At 38.8% G+C, this 18,362-nt stretch overlaps 1 protein-coding gene across 8 annotated transcripts in view; it reads right to left on the bottom strand.

Moving 5' to 3' along the window:
• Meis2 (Meis homeobox 2) overlaps nt 1-18,362 on the bottom strand; it is a 203,822-nt gene that overhangs the window by 124,182 nt on the left and 61,278 nt on the right. For all 8 annotated transcript variants that reach the window (XM_076850530.1, XM_076850528.1, XM_076850531.1 and 5 more), the window contains exon 8: nt 17,500-17,645. In XM_076850530.1, the coding sequence (XP_076706645.1) occupies nt 17,500-17,645 (146 nt within the window). The remainder of the gene's footprint in view (nt 1-17,499; nt 17,646-18,362) is intronic.

Genomic DNA, 18,362 nt, shown 5'->3' on the forward strand with positions numbered 1-18,362 from the left:
TAAATAATTCAAAGAATGGGTTATCTCTTTTTTCACAGCATAGTACCTAGAGCATGTGCTTCAGAAGAAGGGGAGACATGGTTATCACACCAATAACCGGCATCATCTCATTACTGTTTTAGATATATTGTGCAGTTTCAATCTAACAAATTCATAATTTGAATTTTTCAAAATGTGTAGGAAACATACAATCTTGATACATGCAAATTCCCATTTCATTTACACAACTAAGCAAGGAGAATAAAAATTACACTCATGTAAACTAATTTTAGTCTGGCAATGACTAAAACCAGGAGTTAGACTTCTTGAAATATCCAAGAATCCAAACAGGTTTCACCCATTCATTCATTAACCAGCAAATAATCCAAAACTTGCCTTTAAATGTACCAGTACAACAGAAGAAATACATGTTATCAAGATGAAAAGATGATTACAATTTGTTGTCCTCACTAATCTGAAGCACTAAGGCACACATAAGGCAAAAACCTCAAAAGAACCAAGCGGCCAAGTTAGAGATGGCAAGCTGGGGTGCTGTGGCCCCACCTGGAAGGTTCAGCAGACTCTGGGTAATGACTATCCCAAACATCACCAGCAGACCAGGCTCTGCTGGTCCACACTACATTAACTCTAGCCTCAGGCCAACAGGCTGATGCCCGGACCACCCACAGCTATAATTTATGTCTTGGGTTGAGGTCTGGAGGGGAAAGAGAAAGAGTAATTATTAAGTTCAAACATTCAGACTGTTTTACATATTCTATTTATCTGGTCCCTCACCTACCTTGACACTTCTACCCATTGTACAGATAAAGACTGCAATGTTAAAAAAAAATTTGTCCAAAGGACACTGTTACCAAGTAGGCTTCTGTAAATCAAACCAAAGTCTACTGGAACACAAGTCTTGCATGAACTACTAAGATACTCTTTCTATTTCACTCCGTGCTCAGTAAAGGCTTAAGGACACGTCATTGTCCAAATATTTACTTACTTACTTACTTACTTACTTACTTACTTACTTACTTACTGGTGTCATAGTAGGAATTGAACCCAGGGCCTTGTACATGCTGGGAAAGTGCTCTACCACTGAGCAACATCCACAACCCTTCTTAATTTTATTTTAACACAAGGTCTCACTAAGTTGCTCAGGCTGTCTTTGAACATGTCATCTTCTTGCCTCAGCCTCCTGAGGAGCTAGGATTACAGGCATGTACCACCACACTGAGCTCCAATGGTTGGTATTTTTGCATCTATTTTGTCTACACCATGCTCCCTCATTCTCATTTATCTTGGCCAGACTGTGTCAATACAATATGTGCTCTATCTACAGTATACAGATGACAATTTTAAATGAGTATTTGAGAGAGTATTTTTTTTTATAAAATCAGCACAACACCACTTATTCAATTAAATTGCACAGCATCCAGGAGCTTAAAATAAATGATTCTCTACTTCACTCACAGGGATAAATTTAGAGGCCCAGAGAAAAAGCAAAATATCTGATTGAGCATGTGCCTATGGAGCTATAGAGGGTTAGGAAAGTATGGGGAGGGGGAAGACAGCTGCACATGGCAGAGGGCAGGGCCCAACCACAGGTCCTGGTCTTAGGTGCTGCTGGCTCATTCCAATTGCTCACAGTGTGGATTTCAGATATAATCCAAACAGAAGTGGCAAAATCCAAAACCACAGGAGCAAACACTGGCTTTCAAGTGCTGTGGGAACACAGACATTTGTTTAAGTAACCACTGTTTTAAAATTGCATACATAGTAACACCAAAATAAACAGCTTGCGATGCTGTTTATTTTAAGATACACAATAGTAATGTAAAGTGTGGCATGCCCTAGATCCGGGGAGCTGGAACATAATTTACAGTTGTAGAGAGCCCTAGGAGGACTCAACTACACGCCAGGACTGTCTACTTCCTGATTAGATAACAGTGAAGGTCAGAACGCATTGCTTTTTGTGCAGCAAAGAGCAAACAAGCCACCACAAAGACCCTGCTCCTCCTGCTCGCTGTGAATTATGAATCAAGTCCTGTGGAGCGCGGGGTTTGCCAAGTCTCCTCGACAAAGCATGTATTAATCACAGGTCCTGAGGAAGGGTCAAGAGCACCGTCTGACAAACCAGAGAATGAGTCTCCTCCTCGGCTCCCTGAGTCCTCCCCGCCCCTGGTCTAAAAACTGAAGAAGGAAGAGAAAGAAGAGAGGGAGAGAGAGAGAGAAATCCTGAAAACACACAAGCTGGTTGGGCGCTGAAACATATGTAAAACTGAACTCTAAGGAAAAACAGCTAGATCAAACAAACCTTACGCATGATCAGAGAAACGCAAATAGTTTGTGGTTTATTTTAGCCATCTGAGTAGTCCTCCCGGCCTCTTCTCTGCTCCCCTTTCTTCCTCCAACCAGGTGCTTTGGAAGAACCTGGGAGGGGCTTTATTTTAGTTTCTTTCCTTGGATGGAGGACCAGTATCCCAGACAGTGACCGCTTGTGAGGAGCAAACACCCTTGATCCTGAAGGCATCACCTTGGTTGTTTTGGCCTTTCTGTTCTGTTTCACCACTTTGTGAGCTAACTTGTTCCTTTGCCTTTACCCTTACCTGACAAATCATGGCGGGGGGCGGGGGAGAACAAAAGAATTTTGATTTTTTCCATATACATAATTCCATATCCTTGACTTTTTGAGACTTCTGCTTGCCCAAATATCATTCCCTAAAAACTCTCTGCTATGAACTGAATTGCTGCCAAAACCCCAAGCCAATTTTTTTGTACTGAGGTCCTAACCTCTAATTGGTCCAGATGGTCCTCAACTTATAATAGTTAATTTATGATTTTTTTCTTTCATTCTTTTTTTTTTTTTTTTTTACTTTACAATGGTGTGAAAATGAGACACACTCAGTAGAACCATACTTTGAATTTCAAATCCATTTCTGGGCCAGTAACATGCAGAACAATACTTTCTCACCATGTGGGTAGTAGCAGTGAGCTGCAACTTCCAGCCATCCACAAAACTACCAGGGGAACAAATGATACTCTACAGTGCACTGTGTTCCCTGGCCATGATATTTAGGTGCATTAAGTACATTTTCAACTGATGATATTTTCAATTTTGGATAAGTTTATTGGGCTATAACATCATAAGTCATGGAGATCTGTGTTTGAAAACAGGGCTTTCAGAAAGTAATAAAGGCTAAATGAAGTCCATAGGATGGGATCCTAATCTAAGAGGACTGATGGCCCTGTGGGAAAAGGACGAGAAAGCATCCCTTCCCTGTCTCCCTGCATTCATGAGAGGAAGATCACGCAAAGGTAGAGGAAAGGAAGGTGACTGACTTCAGTCCAGTAAAGAGCCCTCACGAGACACTGACCCAGAAACACTTTGATCTTAGACTTTCAGCTTCCTGAACTCTTGGAAGATCACTTTGTTATTTAAGCTTCACACTCTGTGGTATTTTGTTATGGCAGCCTAGACTAATACACTCTTCCCTTGAAGCCACTCATTTTTCCTCCTCTCCAGTCAAGAGTCAAGAGGCCAAACTGTTCTCCTTTCTCTTTCCTCTCTGATTCCCTCGTCTCACCTGAGATCTTCCAGTCACCTTCCTCAAGAAGTCCACAGCATCTGTTGTAGTTCCTCTCCACCTACTGTCACCACAAGAATGTCTCCCTTTAAGCCATTCCCACTCCCCTACAATTTCAGTGTGCACTAGAATGTTCCACTCCACCCCACGGCTTGTCCTCACTTTTGCAGGAGTCCATATGTTGGACAAACACCCTTGTAATATCTTGCTTCTCTTAATGCCAATGCCATCCACTTTACATTGCCAGCCCTAGAACTGAGCAGAGATGCTGCACTTCCAAGATCACAGATCCTAAAATTCTCCCTCCTCGACTCTCTATTCTTCATCTGGACTTGCAACCTGTGAGTGGGCTCCCAGGAAACTACCCTGCTATATTTGTCTTGCACCAAGCAGTTTTTAGTTAAAACAAATTTCTTGTCCTGTATTGTAAATACAGTAGACATTTTATAGAAAATTTCAAATGCAAAAAGCCAAAATGTCACCCAGACCTCACAAACCCAAAGATAATTACTCATGTGTTCTTGTGACAAATATAATCATATATATATTTTACTTTACAAGAAGGTAATATAGGTGTTTTTAAAATTTTATTATTATAATATCCTTAAACACAATTTTGCATAATTTTTCTGTATATTTCCTATTTCTTTATGACAAAATGCTAGTGATGAACATTACATATATGTACATAAATACACCCACCCACGCACACAAATACACACACACACATATACACATTATTCTTAATTTCTGGCAAGTAAAAATATTCTATAGTAATTTTATTTTACATTTATTTGATTACTAATGACATGGACCATTTTTGAAATGCTTCCTGGACATCTGTAGTTCTTCCTTTCTGAATGGATGTACTTGTCTTTGCCTTTTTATCCATTTCACTTTTTTTCCTTATTGATATGTACAAGGCTTTATTTATTAAGAGCACTAATTCTTTGTCTGTATTATGTTGCACATATATTTTCCAGTTGAATGTTTGTCTTTATTTTATTTATGGTGTTTTATTGACATCCCAAAGCTCTTCATTTTTAGTTTTACTTAATTTAATCAATTATTATTTGTCTTTATGATTCTTTTTTAATGTTCCAAAAGGTTTTCACTAAACATGAAACAAACATAGGCACATCACTTCAAAAACTGTTAAATGTGGAACTTATTTTCATGGAGAGTATTAATTAGTTTTTTTTTTTTAACACTAGTTAAGTCATTATTCATAAGCCATTTATTGAATTATTCTTTCTTCCCTAATTGAATTAAAGTGGTACTTTTAAACTAAAGCATTTCTCTATGAGTTGATTTGTGAATTTTTTATTATTCAAATGACCATCCTGTCTATTGGGTTACCTGGTATCACATCATTTAACTTTATAATATATTTTATCACTTGGTGCAAGACCTCCCTCCCTTTTCCAGAAACATCTTGAATTTTCTTGATTGCTTCATCATTCAGATGAACTGTAGGATTGTTTTTCTGTCATGATCCCAGAAAAGAATATTTCACTGAAATTTTAATTTACCAGCCCACCATTTCAAGACTTTTCTAACTCCATCCCTTTACCACATGTTATCTATACAGGTTAAAAAAAAAAAAAAAAAAAAATATATATATATATATCTTATTTTTAAAATTTGTTCTAAATAGTTATACATGACAGCAGAATGCATTTCAATTCACTGTACACAAACAGAGCACAACTTTTCATTTCTCTAATTGTACAGGATGTAGAGTTGTACCACATGTTCAGTCAAACATGTTCCTAGGGTAATGATGTCCATCTCATTCCACCATCCTTCTTGCCCCCATGCCCTCTCTCCTCTCCTCCCTTCCAGTCTATCTAGATTTGTATTGTCCTGTTATTTGCTCTTGTCCCTCTTGTTTCTGGGTTGATACACACTGCCTTAAAAAGGATGCAAGGCTGTGGAGAGTCCATTCCACCATGGGCACTTTGCTCCTAATTCATTTCCACCATCCTCTCCACTGGTCCCAGTCATGCTCCTAGAGGAGCCTTTTCCTGAATTTCATCAGTGCTCCTCCCATCTGTAAAAATGCTTCTGTCTCCAATGTACAATTTCAACAGGGTTTTGACTTCACCTTCTTCCTTCCTACCTTGCATTATCCACTGTCATTCTTTCTGTTCCCTAAACCCACACTTCAATCTCTCCCCTTGGATCCCTCTCCTCTGCTTTTTGAACCCCTTACCCCATTGCTGAAAAGCCCTCTGCTACCCCAATGCTCTGTCTTCTATTCTTCTTTTGTTCCTTTCCAACTTTGCCAACTCATTCATCAGGCTGCAGAATTCAAAGGTAGACCATGACCCCTAAGTGCCAAATTGAAAGGCTTGTTTTTAGTCATCCTTGTCCTTGATCTTTCTACACAATCAACTTCCCCTGCTTTGAAACTCCTTTCCTCCTCACATGATTTGATTATATTTGGTCTGATGTCTTTATTTTCTGGTCATTAATTTCTCTCCCCACTCTTCAATGTAGTCTTAGGAAGACTAACTGGCTTCTCTCTCTGTACTCTCTCCCTTACTAACCTTAATCAATGGTATACCAAACATGACTTCCACAAAAATCAGCCCAGCTCTCAAACTGTCATGCAATCATTTCCAACTTCCATAGAAGTTCTCCCATTTAAACATAAACCTAATGTGTCCAAACCTGAGGCCTCAATATATCTTCCAAAGCTTTCTCTGCTCTTCTCCCATTCGTATTATATGCTTTACTGAAACAGAGTCTGCCTCAAGGGCTATAAAATCTGAAAACCTCTGAGTGGAGAATCATAGAAGCCTGATTCAGATCAAAACTATCTTCAGAGAAAAAAAAAATTATCCCACCAGTTTCTTACTGCAATGAGATAATTCTGCCTCTGGCACAGGAGTCCTTCCACCTTGTGTAGAGCAGGTCAACAGGACAGCCAGTTTAGAGACATGAAACTGTTCTTCCCACCAGCTTGGCCAGAATGAATAGTGCAGGCTGGTAGACCAGTCAATTCTCAGGATGAAGAGCTTATGGACAAAGATGTACAAATCACCTCACAGTTTGTTCCAAAGCTATACTAACATCAGTAAGAATGAGTTTATTACAAGGGTAGTTTGTTGTCACCTATTTTTTTTCTCTTCAATTTGAGTGTGCACATTTTTACAAATTACCTTGACTAATGTTACCACTGAAGCTATGACACAGTATGAGTGGTCCCTAAGGTCTTTGCCTTTCTTCTTCTACACATCATGCTATCTATAGGATTTGATTTCCATTCCAGTCTTAGATCAGAAGACACAAGCACAATATTTTTCTTTGATGAGTGTTTCACCCATACCTAAGTCCAGGTTTCATAGAGTTAAGATAAAGCAAATTCATTATTCCAGTACATTATATGAAAACATTCATGGATATCATTTTATAATAGTCTATTATTTTACCCTTTTCCAAGAGAATATTTCTAATCTCAGCTAACCCTCAAAACAATGAGGTGAGAAAACAGGCACTGAAATCTAATGATTTGCCCAAGAGCAAAAAGCTGAGCTGAGCCTTAACCCACTCCCTCTCTAATATATAGCCTTATACACAGTATTTATTTCACTGTGTCCTGAAGTGATTGTTTTGGTAAACACATAGAATTAACAGGTTGTCCTCACTATCTGAAGATAGAAAATCACTAGTTTTTAAAAATATAAACATATCCATTATCTATTCCAAAATGGGTCAACCATAGATTCATGAGAATTCACTGCTTTTATTTAACTGATTATACAGTCTTTTCAAATAAGCATGGGGATGTTTGGGATCGCCATCAACAAGAGTAATATATATAATTCTACATGTATAAAAAAGTATATATATATATATATATATATATATATATATATATATATATATATATATATATTTATTTCTCAGATGGGCACGGGAAGCCATCTGAAAATTGATATCTTGAGCCAGGGATGTAGCTCAGTGGTGGAGCATTTGCCTAGTATATGTGAAACCTTGGGTTCAACCTTCAGTTCCTCAGGGAAAAATAAACAGACATACAAAAACCTGATGCCTGCATGGGAACACAGTCATATTTGATAATCACTTAAACAGTTCACCAGTGAACATAAAAGCTTTGGGATTAAGCTATAAGAGTGGTCTTTATCAAAGAGCTATCAAATAATCAGTGAGATTTTGCCACACAGTGCTCAACTTAAGCTTTGCAGAAACTAATGCAAAAACTGAGCCTATAATTGACTAATAATGACCCCATATTTCCATGCTCCCTTAGCACTTTTTTAAAAAATCCACTGTGAGGCAGGGCTTAAAACAAGTGTAACAACTCATGAGCTGCCTGCAGGTATCTTGAAACACTGAAATAGAACCTATAACTTTTCACCATAGGGAAAAAAATAAGACTGCTTTTATAGAGAATTCCAACGTGTCTCCAAACCTACAGGGAATAATCCAGCATTCATCTCATCTATTGATTTAAAAAAAAAAAACAAAAACAAACTTTTTCTTTTTAAAAGACCAGAGTAGCACCACCCCCAGAACACATGGGTTATTTATTGTCAGCTTGTGACAGAGTCACACCATATATTCTAGAAAAAGATATAAGCCATTTTAATTTTACTGTTGTAGTATGACCAAAGTCATGGGAGAATCCCTTTCTAAATTATTACTTATGAAATTGCTACATATTTTCAAGCCAAAACTAATTCTGGTTTATCTACAACAGTAGAGGAGTACTTCAAAGAAAAGAAAAAAAATCTAGACAGTCATATTATAATAAGATAACTGTGGTATTGAAATTAAGAGTATCAACAAGATTTGGTGCAGGGATTAGCAGGAGTGTATCTTCATTATCTAGTTATATTAGGCAAATCAGATTTCAGCAAATTTGGGGCAATGATTGGAAAAGGGCTGGTTGTTGGCCCATGTTAATGTCCTATAATGCTCTGAATAGCTAAGTAATAATATATCTTCATTTTCTGTCATCCCAGTATCCCACAACAATAATCTGTTGAGTTGTAAATTTTTTGTGTGTGGACACTCAAGTCAGATTCAACAAATATTTGTGTTATCTATTATAACCAAGAAGTGAAACTATAGTTTACAAAAAATTATCTGCCTTTATATTGTGACTTGACAACTTATCTACGATTAGATAAAGACAACTTAAATTAGCTGGCAGATTTGGGACTTGGCAATTCAAAATATGAATAGCAAATGTAAAAGCATGAAAATGGCATTACTATTATATTTTAAAAGGATAATACACCTTTAAAGGGTGCCAATGATTACTTTGCGTATTGTAAACAACTGCTGCCAATCAATTTAGAAAGTGGCACGCAGCACATAAACGTAATAAGGCAAATTCCATTTAACCAACCTAATGCTTCCTACCCAAGTCTGTATTTCTTAACAGGAGAAGTAGGGCTGGATATCATCTTTACACTTCATAATCTGTTCCAAATTGCAAAAACAGACTACAGTTCAGAGAAGGCAGGACTTCCAGGAGTCCTCTGAAAATCTGTGCAGTAACAGTCTGTAAACTCAAAATTGATCCTGAACAAATAAGATCATTTTATGACCCTGTCCTGCCACAAAGCTGAAGGATAGTCACTGCTCTCATAGCCCAGGAAACCTGGCCTCAAATTTCTAATAATTCTACTTCTTCACAAAACACTCTTGAAAACGGTGGTCATGTGGAATGAAGAAATGGAAAAGTTTTCCTATGATTTGAATGAATATTCAGGGGTTTCACTAAACAGAATTTAATGGTACTCTATTCTTAGAATTTTAAAGAGCTGAATATTCACATATGCACATGCCTTCTATTTTCCTTTATTCAAGGGTCCTGAATTCCCCATCTCCTTGAATTCTTCCACTTATTTCTAAACAGTTATACTTCAAGTGATGTTTTATAAAAATGGATGGTAAACTTTGAGCTAATAATTATTTTTGCTTCTTTTTAATGGTAATTTAGTAAGCATTTTATTCTTCAATCCTCTAACTCAATTACTTATTTTTTAAAATAGGCTTCATTTTTTAGATTAGTTTTAGGTTCTCAGCAAAATTGGGAGGAAGGTACGGAGATTTCCCCACATACATCTTGCCTCTGCCTCCAGTATACCACCCCCTTATCATTCCCCATCACAGTGGTACATATATTACAAAAAAAATGAAACTATGCTGACACATAATTATCACCCAGAGTTCACAGCTAACATTAGGGTTTATTTTCGACGGTGTACATTCTACAGGTTTGGACAAATGTATAATGACATGTATCCACCATTATAATATCATACAGTGTACTTTAAGTGCCCTAAAAACCCTCTGCCCTGCCTAACAGTCATTGACTATTTTTTTTTAAATGACTGTCAGTTAGTAGCTCACAATCTGGGAGTTAATTTTCTTAGCATATCTCAGGTAAACTTTTTTCTAATCTGGACTGTCTGAGGTACATCAAAATGTTGTGTCCTGAAATGCTTTTGCATAGGGGACACCATGTACCTCCTCACCCCCATGAAAAGCCATTGGACCACCACCTCACCATTGACTTTGCCTCAATGTCAGTCAGCACCCACGTGAACAAAGGCTGCTGAATCCCAAACCCTCAGTCTCCCCTCTGCAGAAGCCCTCATGATCCAATTCTAAATACCAAATTGGAACTACGAGTCAAAGGTTATGACACAGAAGCTTCCAATGTTCCCCTCGCGACAGAGTCAATTCAGTTGCAATATTCTTTCTTCTAGAAGAGTTTCTAGGATTCAACACAACATTAAATTTCTTGGCCTGTCTCTTTAATTTGAGAAATTGTAAAAACGCCGACAGATGGTACACAGAATTGACTTATGTCCTCTATTCTTTACTGAAGAAGGGAGTGCATAGAAACTTTAATAAAGGCAGAAGCTACAGTATGAAGGTCGCTATTAGAATTATCTAGAGGCTCTGGAGACAGCTAGCACCAGAACATGCAGGCTTGCTTTCTCAGACATTCTTTACAGCCAAACAACACTATTGCAGGTTGCCACTGGTGATCGCAACTCGGACTTTTAGTACTCTCCTGTCCCAATAAGCACATGATGGATGTGCCATTAGCTCTGAACCTCAGCAACCTCAGAAATTATCCCTCTTCCCACCCCAATCTCCTGCCCCCACCCCTCAAAATCATTATGAAATAGGAAGAACACTCAAGCTTACAGTTAATTGGAAACATTGCAAGAGAAGAGGAATGCTTAGGACAGCATGTCTACGGGAAAATAAATCACCCAGCATTGTTATTTAATGCATTGTGACATCATTTCCTGAAATTAAACAAGGATGACACCAATTCAAGTGATCTCCAGTATAAGGTTCCATTCAAATAACTCACAGATGTTTTCTCCTGGCAAGCAGGAAAACAACACGAGGGCTCGGGTGAGGGGCAGCCTTACTCGGCTGCGTGTGAGAGGGAAGCTCCCTCTCTGCTGGTGTGTTTCAGCTGTGTTCTGCATGTGCATCCACATTAGGATTCCTCAGCCTGTGAGCCTCACTTGTATTCTGTGCACATTTGCATCTCTGAATATGAGAAAGGCCATCTCGTCTCTTACCGTATAAATAAGGCCAGCATTTCATATTTGGTATGAATTTGGCCCATAGCTATTAGTTTTTAAGTAGACCAATCTCTGAATCATAGAGGCACTAATTTTCTAGTAGAAATAACTAGTATCCAGGAAATACTGATTAAGTTAACCAGTTATTCAAGGTCCTTAAAAAGATGTCTACTGATAAAATAGTCACAGTGTTCTCACGGATATGCTTTTGGAAATGGACAAGTACAGACATTGGCATAGGATAAATGAGGTGGGCAGTACTATGCATTTAACCTCACCAGTGTCTATGAGACACCAGAGGCCTCCAGCAGCTGGAAAACCAAGCACACAATCAAAATTCCAAGATACTTGAATCTGTGCAGCCATGTTGGAGCATACCAACTGACGGTGTCTTTGGAGCCACACAGCAATCCCACCAGTAGGTAGGGCAGATATTTACTATTTTCATTTTGAAGGTAAGAAACAGATTCAGAGACTGAATGACTTACCCAAGACCAGAGAGCCCAAACCCAGGTCTAATTTCACAGTCAGTGCCCCTCCGGCTTTCTGAAATTCATTCCACAGTGTCTCTCAGAGAGTCTAGACTTGAACACTCTGAGGAAGCAGGCAAGTCCATATTCCATTGACCGGAACCCAAAGGGTGAAAGGAGCTTTCTCTACTAAACCAAGGTCCAGCTGAGGCATTTGTAACTACTCCATCACCAGTTTCTTCTCCACCTCCCACTCCATCCCAGAAGGCTCACCAGGATACTCTGTTTCTGATTGATACCAGGACTCCAGGATGCTCTCGCCTAGCATCCACCAGCTGCCAGAAAATGTTGATTCAGCTTTTAGAAAGTGAGGTTTAGACCATGTTCTCTCCTACTAAAGGGTGTTGGGACTTATTTGTCTCCCTATCTCATACAGTGCCAGGAAAGGATGTAGTAACTTCGGATGCCCATGTCCACGAAGCAATGCTTCTTGCTAGCCATATGACTAGATTAAACCAAGAATTATAGTTACTTTATATTAAGTACATATGAGTATCTCATTTAACCCCATAATAACTCTATTAGGTGTGTCTAGAATTATCCCCATTGTACAGATATGGAAAATAAGGCTCAGAGTTATGTCTTAAAATTAAAAATTTACTATGTTGCACATTCCACACCCTGTGCTCTCAACCTGAACATTCCACTCCCTCATTTAAGAAAAGAATCCATCAGGATCTGTTCAAGATGAAAAGAAATAGTTAAAAAGCAAAATTAGTCTATCTCCCTCCCTCCTTCTTTTTCTCCCTCTGTGCACACATGTGTGTGCATGTGTGTTCACACATACAGTGCGATAACAAATTGGACATAACTAATTTTGCTGTAACAAGATCTTGATGAACTCACTGAAGAGATATGTTTCTCTAAAGCAAGACACAACTGTATTTACTCATAACTTGGGAACACTGACTCAGAAGGATGATGTATGTTAAAACATATTTTTATTACCAAACTTAGACCTTTACCAAATCTCATGAAACACATTCTAATAGGTAAAGCATAAAATAAGTGAAAATTGAGTGGCAGGCTTCATTTCTCTTTCCCACACCTACAGATATGGAGAGGGGCAAAGCATTTTGCCACGGACAAAGGGCACAGTGTCTAAAACCTGCAATTTTAAGAAGGCTGCATGATGTTATGTAACATTTAAGTAAAACTTTCTTCTGATTCAGTACACACATCTTCAACAGATGAGTTTTATCCCTGTGTTTTCAAATAAGACCTTTAGTTAAAAACTGGTGGGAGCCAGTGTGGTCTTTGGGTGTGAGCACTTCCTGTTCTTCTTCCATAATCAAGTATGCTCTCTGCAACACAACCAGGGGGGCTCTCAAAGTGTGCCTGAGAGCCCAAGTGGGATCAATGAGGGCTTCTTGGTGGGGAAGAGTTCTTCATGGTTATAAATAAACTGTCAGCCTGGGTATTATTGCTGTTTCTTTCTTTGACTATCTTTGAAGTCAAATAAAAATAGTTGTAATGGCAGGCTTACTTTTATGATATCATAATCTCCAATGTGTTAGCAAAAGGAAAATACTTTCTTACAATTTGATTTTTTTTTTTTTGCCATTGAGGCCTTTCTAGAAAAGCACATAAATTTCTAATAGATTTTTCTCCAGTTTTTTCTATATTTCTTAGCCAGAGAAGCCAGGCAGAGCCATTGACCATTGGAAGAGAGTAATGTATGTACAACATCTTTGTTAGTTGAATTTCTAAAAAAAAAAAAAAAAAAAAAAAAAATACTTATGTATTATTGTGAATTTTCTAAAGGAGTTTTTTTTTTTTTATTAAGATATTCTGGAAATAGGTGGTTAGAAACTATAAAGTAATTATAGAACCTCAGAGGAAGCCAATTCAAAGTGTTTGACTCTGAACATGGAAACTCTCTAATTCATCAAATAGCTTGAGGTTTTAAAATTCCACTTTGGATTTAATTTAAATATTTTCTTCATTGTAACCAATTATCAACATTTGTTACCCTTTTCCCCCAAAAGTTGGTAGTACACAGGAATTTCAGAGATTGTTTTAACTGTTACAGTTGTAGTGGAATTTGTTCTTCCAAGAAAAAAACGAAGGTTAATGATTTTTGTCATATTGAGACTAAGACTTAACAATTGCTACAGTTGGCCTTTGTTGAGGTGGGTTTTTTTCCCCCTCTGGGCCTTTTGAGGTATTCAGAATAGGTGACAATAGCTTGCAGTTGAGAACATATGTAGAGAGACCCCTGTGGCTTATTGGAAAAAGTTGCTCCATGCTGGTTGGGTGTTTGGAAAAAAAAAATACAACCAGAGTTCTTTTATGTTCTACTAGTTAATGAATGCATGAATGTCAAAATGGGCCAATGGCCCATTCAGGGGGCAAAGCCTCAGCAGCCCCCTTCTTTAAGAACACATCCTGAGATGCAAAATACATTTGCTTAACAAATTAAAATAATGAGATAATTCAATTAGCTTCTTTTTTAAAAAAGAAAGAAAAAAGGGTACATCGGGGATTATTGTAATACAAGAACAGGACATACTGCACAAAAGGGAACAAACCAGTTTGAAATAATGTTAAAGAGACTAATAATGGAGGAATGCACATTGAATCATGCACTTGTAAAGAAATTTACATGAAATAATAATTTAGACTACATCTATTTTCAGTGAGCTCTAGCCAACATTTCACTTTGAAAGTTGAAATTAATTAAATGACAGAAAAATATACTGGGGCATCTCTATTTCCAAGGACTTCCTCATGCCTGTTAGTGCATGTAAGAAAAGAAGTCTAAATTAACATGTCGCTAGTGAGGGCTCTCTATTCTTGGTTTCTGAGCTCAGAATTACAGCTGAGTAAATCTTTGAGCTCATTAAAGATTGGAAAGTAAAAGTTTTACAGGACCATCCTCATCAAAGTTACTGAACCTCTTCTCTCTGGTGGGAGTAAAGTGTGAATTAAGAGGGAAAACAGTTTCAAAGAGAAACCGGGGGAGAATTTCCTTAAAATACAAGGGAGATGCAGAAAAGATAAGGAGGATGGGAGGCAAGGCCAGTGGGAGAAAGTAAGGAAGCCGCCAAGTTGTGAAAGAAGGTCATGGGGAAGAGAGAATAAAGCACTTAGTGAACAGTAAAGTGGAGGAAGGGGAGAGGAAAGGGTGATAGAGGCTGAGGCAGAGCCTCAGCTTAATGTCTAACTTAATGTCCCAGCAGCACCAGAATGTAGGAACAAGGAAAGGAGGCTACAGATGCTGCAATGGGTCCCTCTCTTTTGGAAAACAAGGAAGACGAAGGTCCAGAGAACTCAATGGACTTAACAGAGATTCAGCCTTTACAGGGGCGAACTGAACTTGAAATGCAGGTTTCTTGATTCCCGGGCTCTGGTTATTTGAGTCTTCTCCCCACCCCAAGGATAGGCATTCATGAAACACTTTAGTTGAACAGAGAATTCTGCACAAAGCCTTGTACACATTTAACTCGATGAATGCTCTACTGGGGTGAGGATAACTTCCTTCTTACAGTTAGTTTACAGTACGATAGAACCAAATGCCCTGGAATCCTTGGTCACCCACGATTCTCAGCCAGTGGCCACAGTGCATGGTGGCACATTCCCCAGCAAGGAGATAGGAGATCTGAGCTTCTCGGGACCAGGCAAGAAAACTACCGAGGCTCCTGACACTTCCACGTGAGAATCAGCCCACGGAATATGGGCAGAAAGGCTGAGGGAACAGGAAGTTTTAAAATCAAGTAAAGAAAACAGCACTCGGCTTCTCCACATCTCCCCCCTCTGACTCTGAGTGTTTTGATGGCAGAGACTGTGAGATTTCTATGCAACTGCTAAAGATGACGATGAGTTTAGCAAAGTCATCATAACATGGTGAAAAAATACATGAGGTGGTGACTCGGAAGGCTTGGGTCCTGGACTCAGCTTGACCTTCAGCTGGTTGCTTCCCTTTCTGGGTCTCAGTTTCCTCACTGGTAAACACAGCAGCCAAATCCTCTAGGTTCCGCTATTCTGTGACATTGGTTTGGATGACACAGAGGCTGAAAACACATGCAGGTGTTTGCTTGGAAAAGCAACTGTCCAAGTCTTTATTTTAGACCAGGAAAAGCAGAGCATGACAGAGGACAGGGGGGAGGAAAGCAGCCAGGTGAGCTGGTCAGGAGAAAGCAGCCCGTCTGCCATAGGCGGCTGCCCCGTCTGTCTTAGTTGCTACTCTAACCAAACAAACCTCGGGTTAAAAATGAGAAAACCCTCCCCTCACACTCACTCGACTTCCAAATTAAAAACATTTTACAGGTTAGTAAATCTCCAGCTGAGGTGATGTAGCAAAGAACAGCTGTGAAGTAATTTTGATAATGATGAGAATAATAACCACATGGCAAGGTTCAGGGCTTTGCTGTTGCAGCTTCAGTGCTCCTGAATAGATAAAAGTGATTAAATACTCCTGATTATCCCTGACCAATATGTAATGGATTTACAGCCCTTTCAATTAGTCAGTATTTGCTTAGGACTCATTATTTTGTCTTTGGTTAAGTAATCAGCCCAGAGACCGCATGTTCTGTCTAATTCCTCTGAGCCGAGTCGTGCAGGGCCCTGACCTTTGAAATGGCCATAGCTGCAAGGCAAGAATAACCACTACCACAGCAGCCTCGTTGGTTCTCCCAGCTAATCCTGACACCACAGGCCAGATCGATACACCTTAGTTTGCTACTAATGTCCTTACATCAAAATGGCCGATTTAGGAATGTGAATCTATCACTTTTCCCTCCTCACCACCGCACCACCCCTTGCCCTCTGCAGCTCCGGTGAGAAGAGCAGATCAGCAGCCACCATCATAAATAAAAGTGGAACCTTGTGCTGGACCCATGACACTGTAACTAATGTCATTCAGCATGGCGACACACAAGTTGGATAATCAAAGACCTTCAGCTTCCAACATGCTCCTCTGTTTTTAAGCATTAGCCGAAACAGAATGGTCTGAAAACAATATCATGTCAAGAAGCATCCTCTGAAATTTTTACCATTTTCTCAGAATTTCCAAGTGGAAAATAAAATGTAAGCATTCCTAGTTCCTCTGTAAAAGTATATTGTCATTTTTTTTTTTTTTGTCACGAGAGTCTTAGAGTCAACAGTATATACTGACACATAAAACCCATTGCAAACAGGAGAATAAAGATAAATTGTTACTTTAAAAGTGTTGCACATGGTTAATCCTCTCCAGGAAGTGAACAGGGTTAGTTCTTAAGATAATGGACTTGAACAGCAAAAAAGAAATCTTTAATTTCCACCTTACAAACAAAGGCATTACAGTACCTATAACCCCAGCATTTGTCATATTAATACATGACATGTTTGTAAACTGCTTCAGCAAGGAAAGCTGCACCTGATACTGTGAGCTTGGACATGCATGTGGCAAGATACTTTTTTTTTTTTTTTTTTTTGCCTCCTGGAAGAGACGGCTTTTGTTAATAATCAGCAATGTTTATGGATTTGTGAGCTCCTTCCAGCCCTTTCCTTTAGTTGTGGTTGCATTATCTAAGGTTTCTCTCATATCATTCAGCATTAAAAAACACATTTACTCATATATACTGTTTAAGATCTCTGACCACTTTGAGTAAGGTCCACTGCTGGCCTCTTAAAATGAAACCCTGCTACCTACTGGAGGATGCTGTTTGCATGGTAATATTGATAACACTTGAACTGTTTTGTTGGTCATCAGATTTCGAGAAAAACAGGCACTCTTAATTTTTAAACTAATCATGCAATTCACTAGAAGAACTTAGCAAAACAACAAAAACTTTTTTTTTTCTCTCTCTCTCTCTCATTGTGACTTACTGTGAGATGCTGGAAGAGCCATGCTCTCATGATATTTGTTGCTACTTTGGGGAAAATGCCTCTTTTCTTCTGGCGTTTTTTGTCCTTGTCTGGATCGTCATCGTCACCCGTACCAGGTGAAGCTACACTGTTGTCTAAACCGTCCCCTAGTAGGAAGAAATGAAAACGCATTAGAGAAAACATAGTAAGGGTGCCAACAACAATGTGCGGCTAATGACGAGCTCAGCTAAGCTTGTTGAAAGAAATCCATTAAGCGGGTATATTCTCTTTCATTAAAGTATAATTGGAGACACAAATATGTAAAAGACAAAATTAAACCAGGCCTCTTCAAATGTTAATTTTGTGTGTCTCACACTCGCCCATATCATTAATTCAATTATAATTGTGTGCTTGACACAGTGCAGTAGCTCTTTGTCAATTATGGAATCCAATGTGGGAAAACCGCCATCAGAAAACCCATTCGGTGGAAATGCATCCCCATGCCCAGAGTGAACACATACTGTAGGGTAATCAAGTTAAATGTTCTGTAGTCTATATATTCTAGGCTGCCTGCATAGGTGACAGTAACTGTGTCACTGTTGATTGCACATAACGCACTGCCTGCTCAACCCCTCCTAGAACTGTCACCTCCTAAGCACGCACATTCGCACACTCCTCATATGACCCTGCACTCGGCATTTGCATGACATGAAAACTTTTAGCTCTCTGCACCACTGATCATTATCATGAGGGGGGGAAAAGATACACATCAAGGTAGGGTGCTCACTTAATCAGAAGTTTCTATCAACATCTTTCTCTTCTGTGCTTTTCTCTGGCATTAATTGTGCATTAGCAAAAATCATTTACTTTTAACAGTCATAGTT

The sequence above is a fragment of the Callospermophilus lateralis genome, chromosome 3 (genome assembly GCF_048772815.1).
Source record: "Callospermophilus lateralis isolate mCalLat2 chromosome 3, mCalLat2.hap1, whole genome shotgun sequence".
NCBI classification, from domain to species: domain Eukaryota; kingdom Metazoa; phylum Chordata; class Mammalia; order Rodentia; family Sciuridae; genus Callospermophilus; species Callospermophilus lateralis.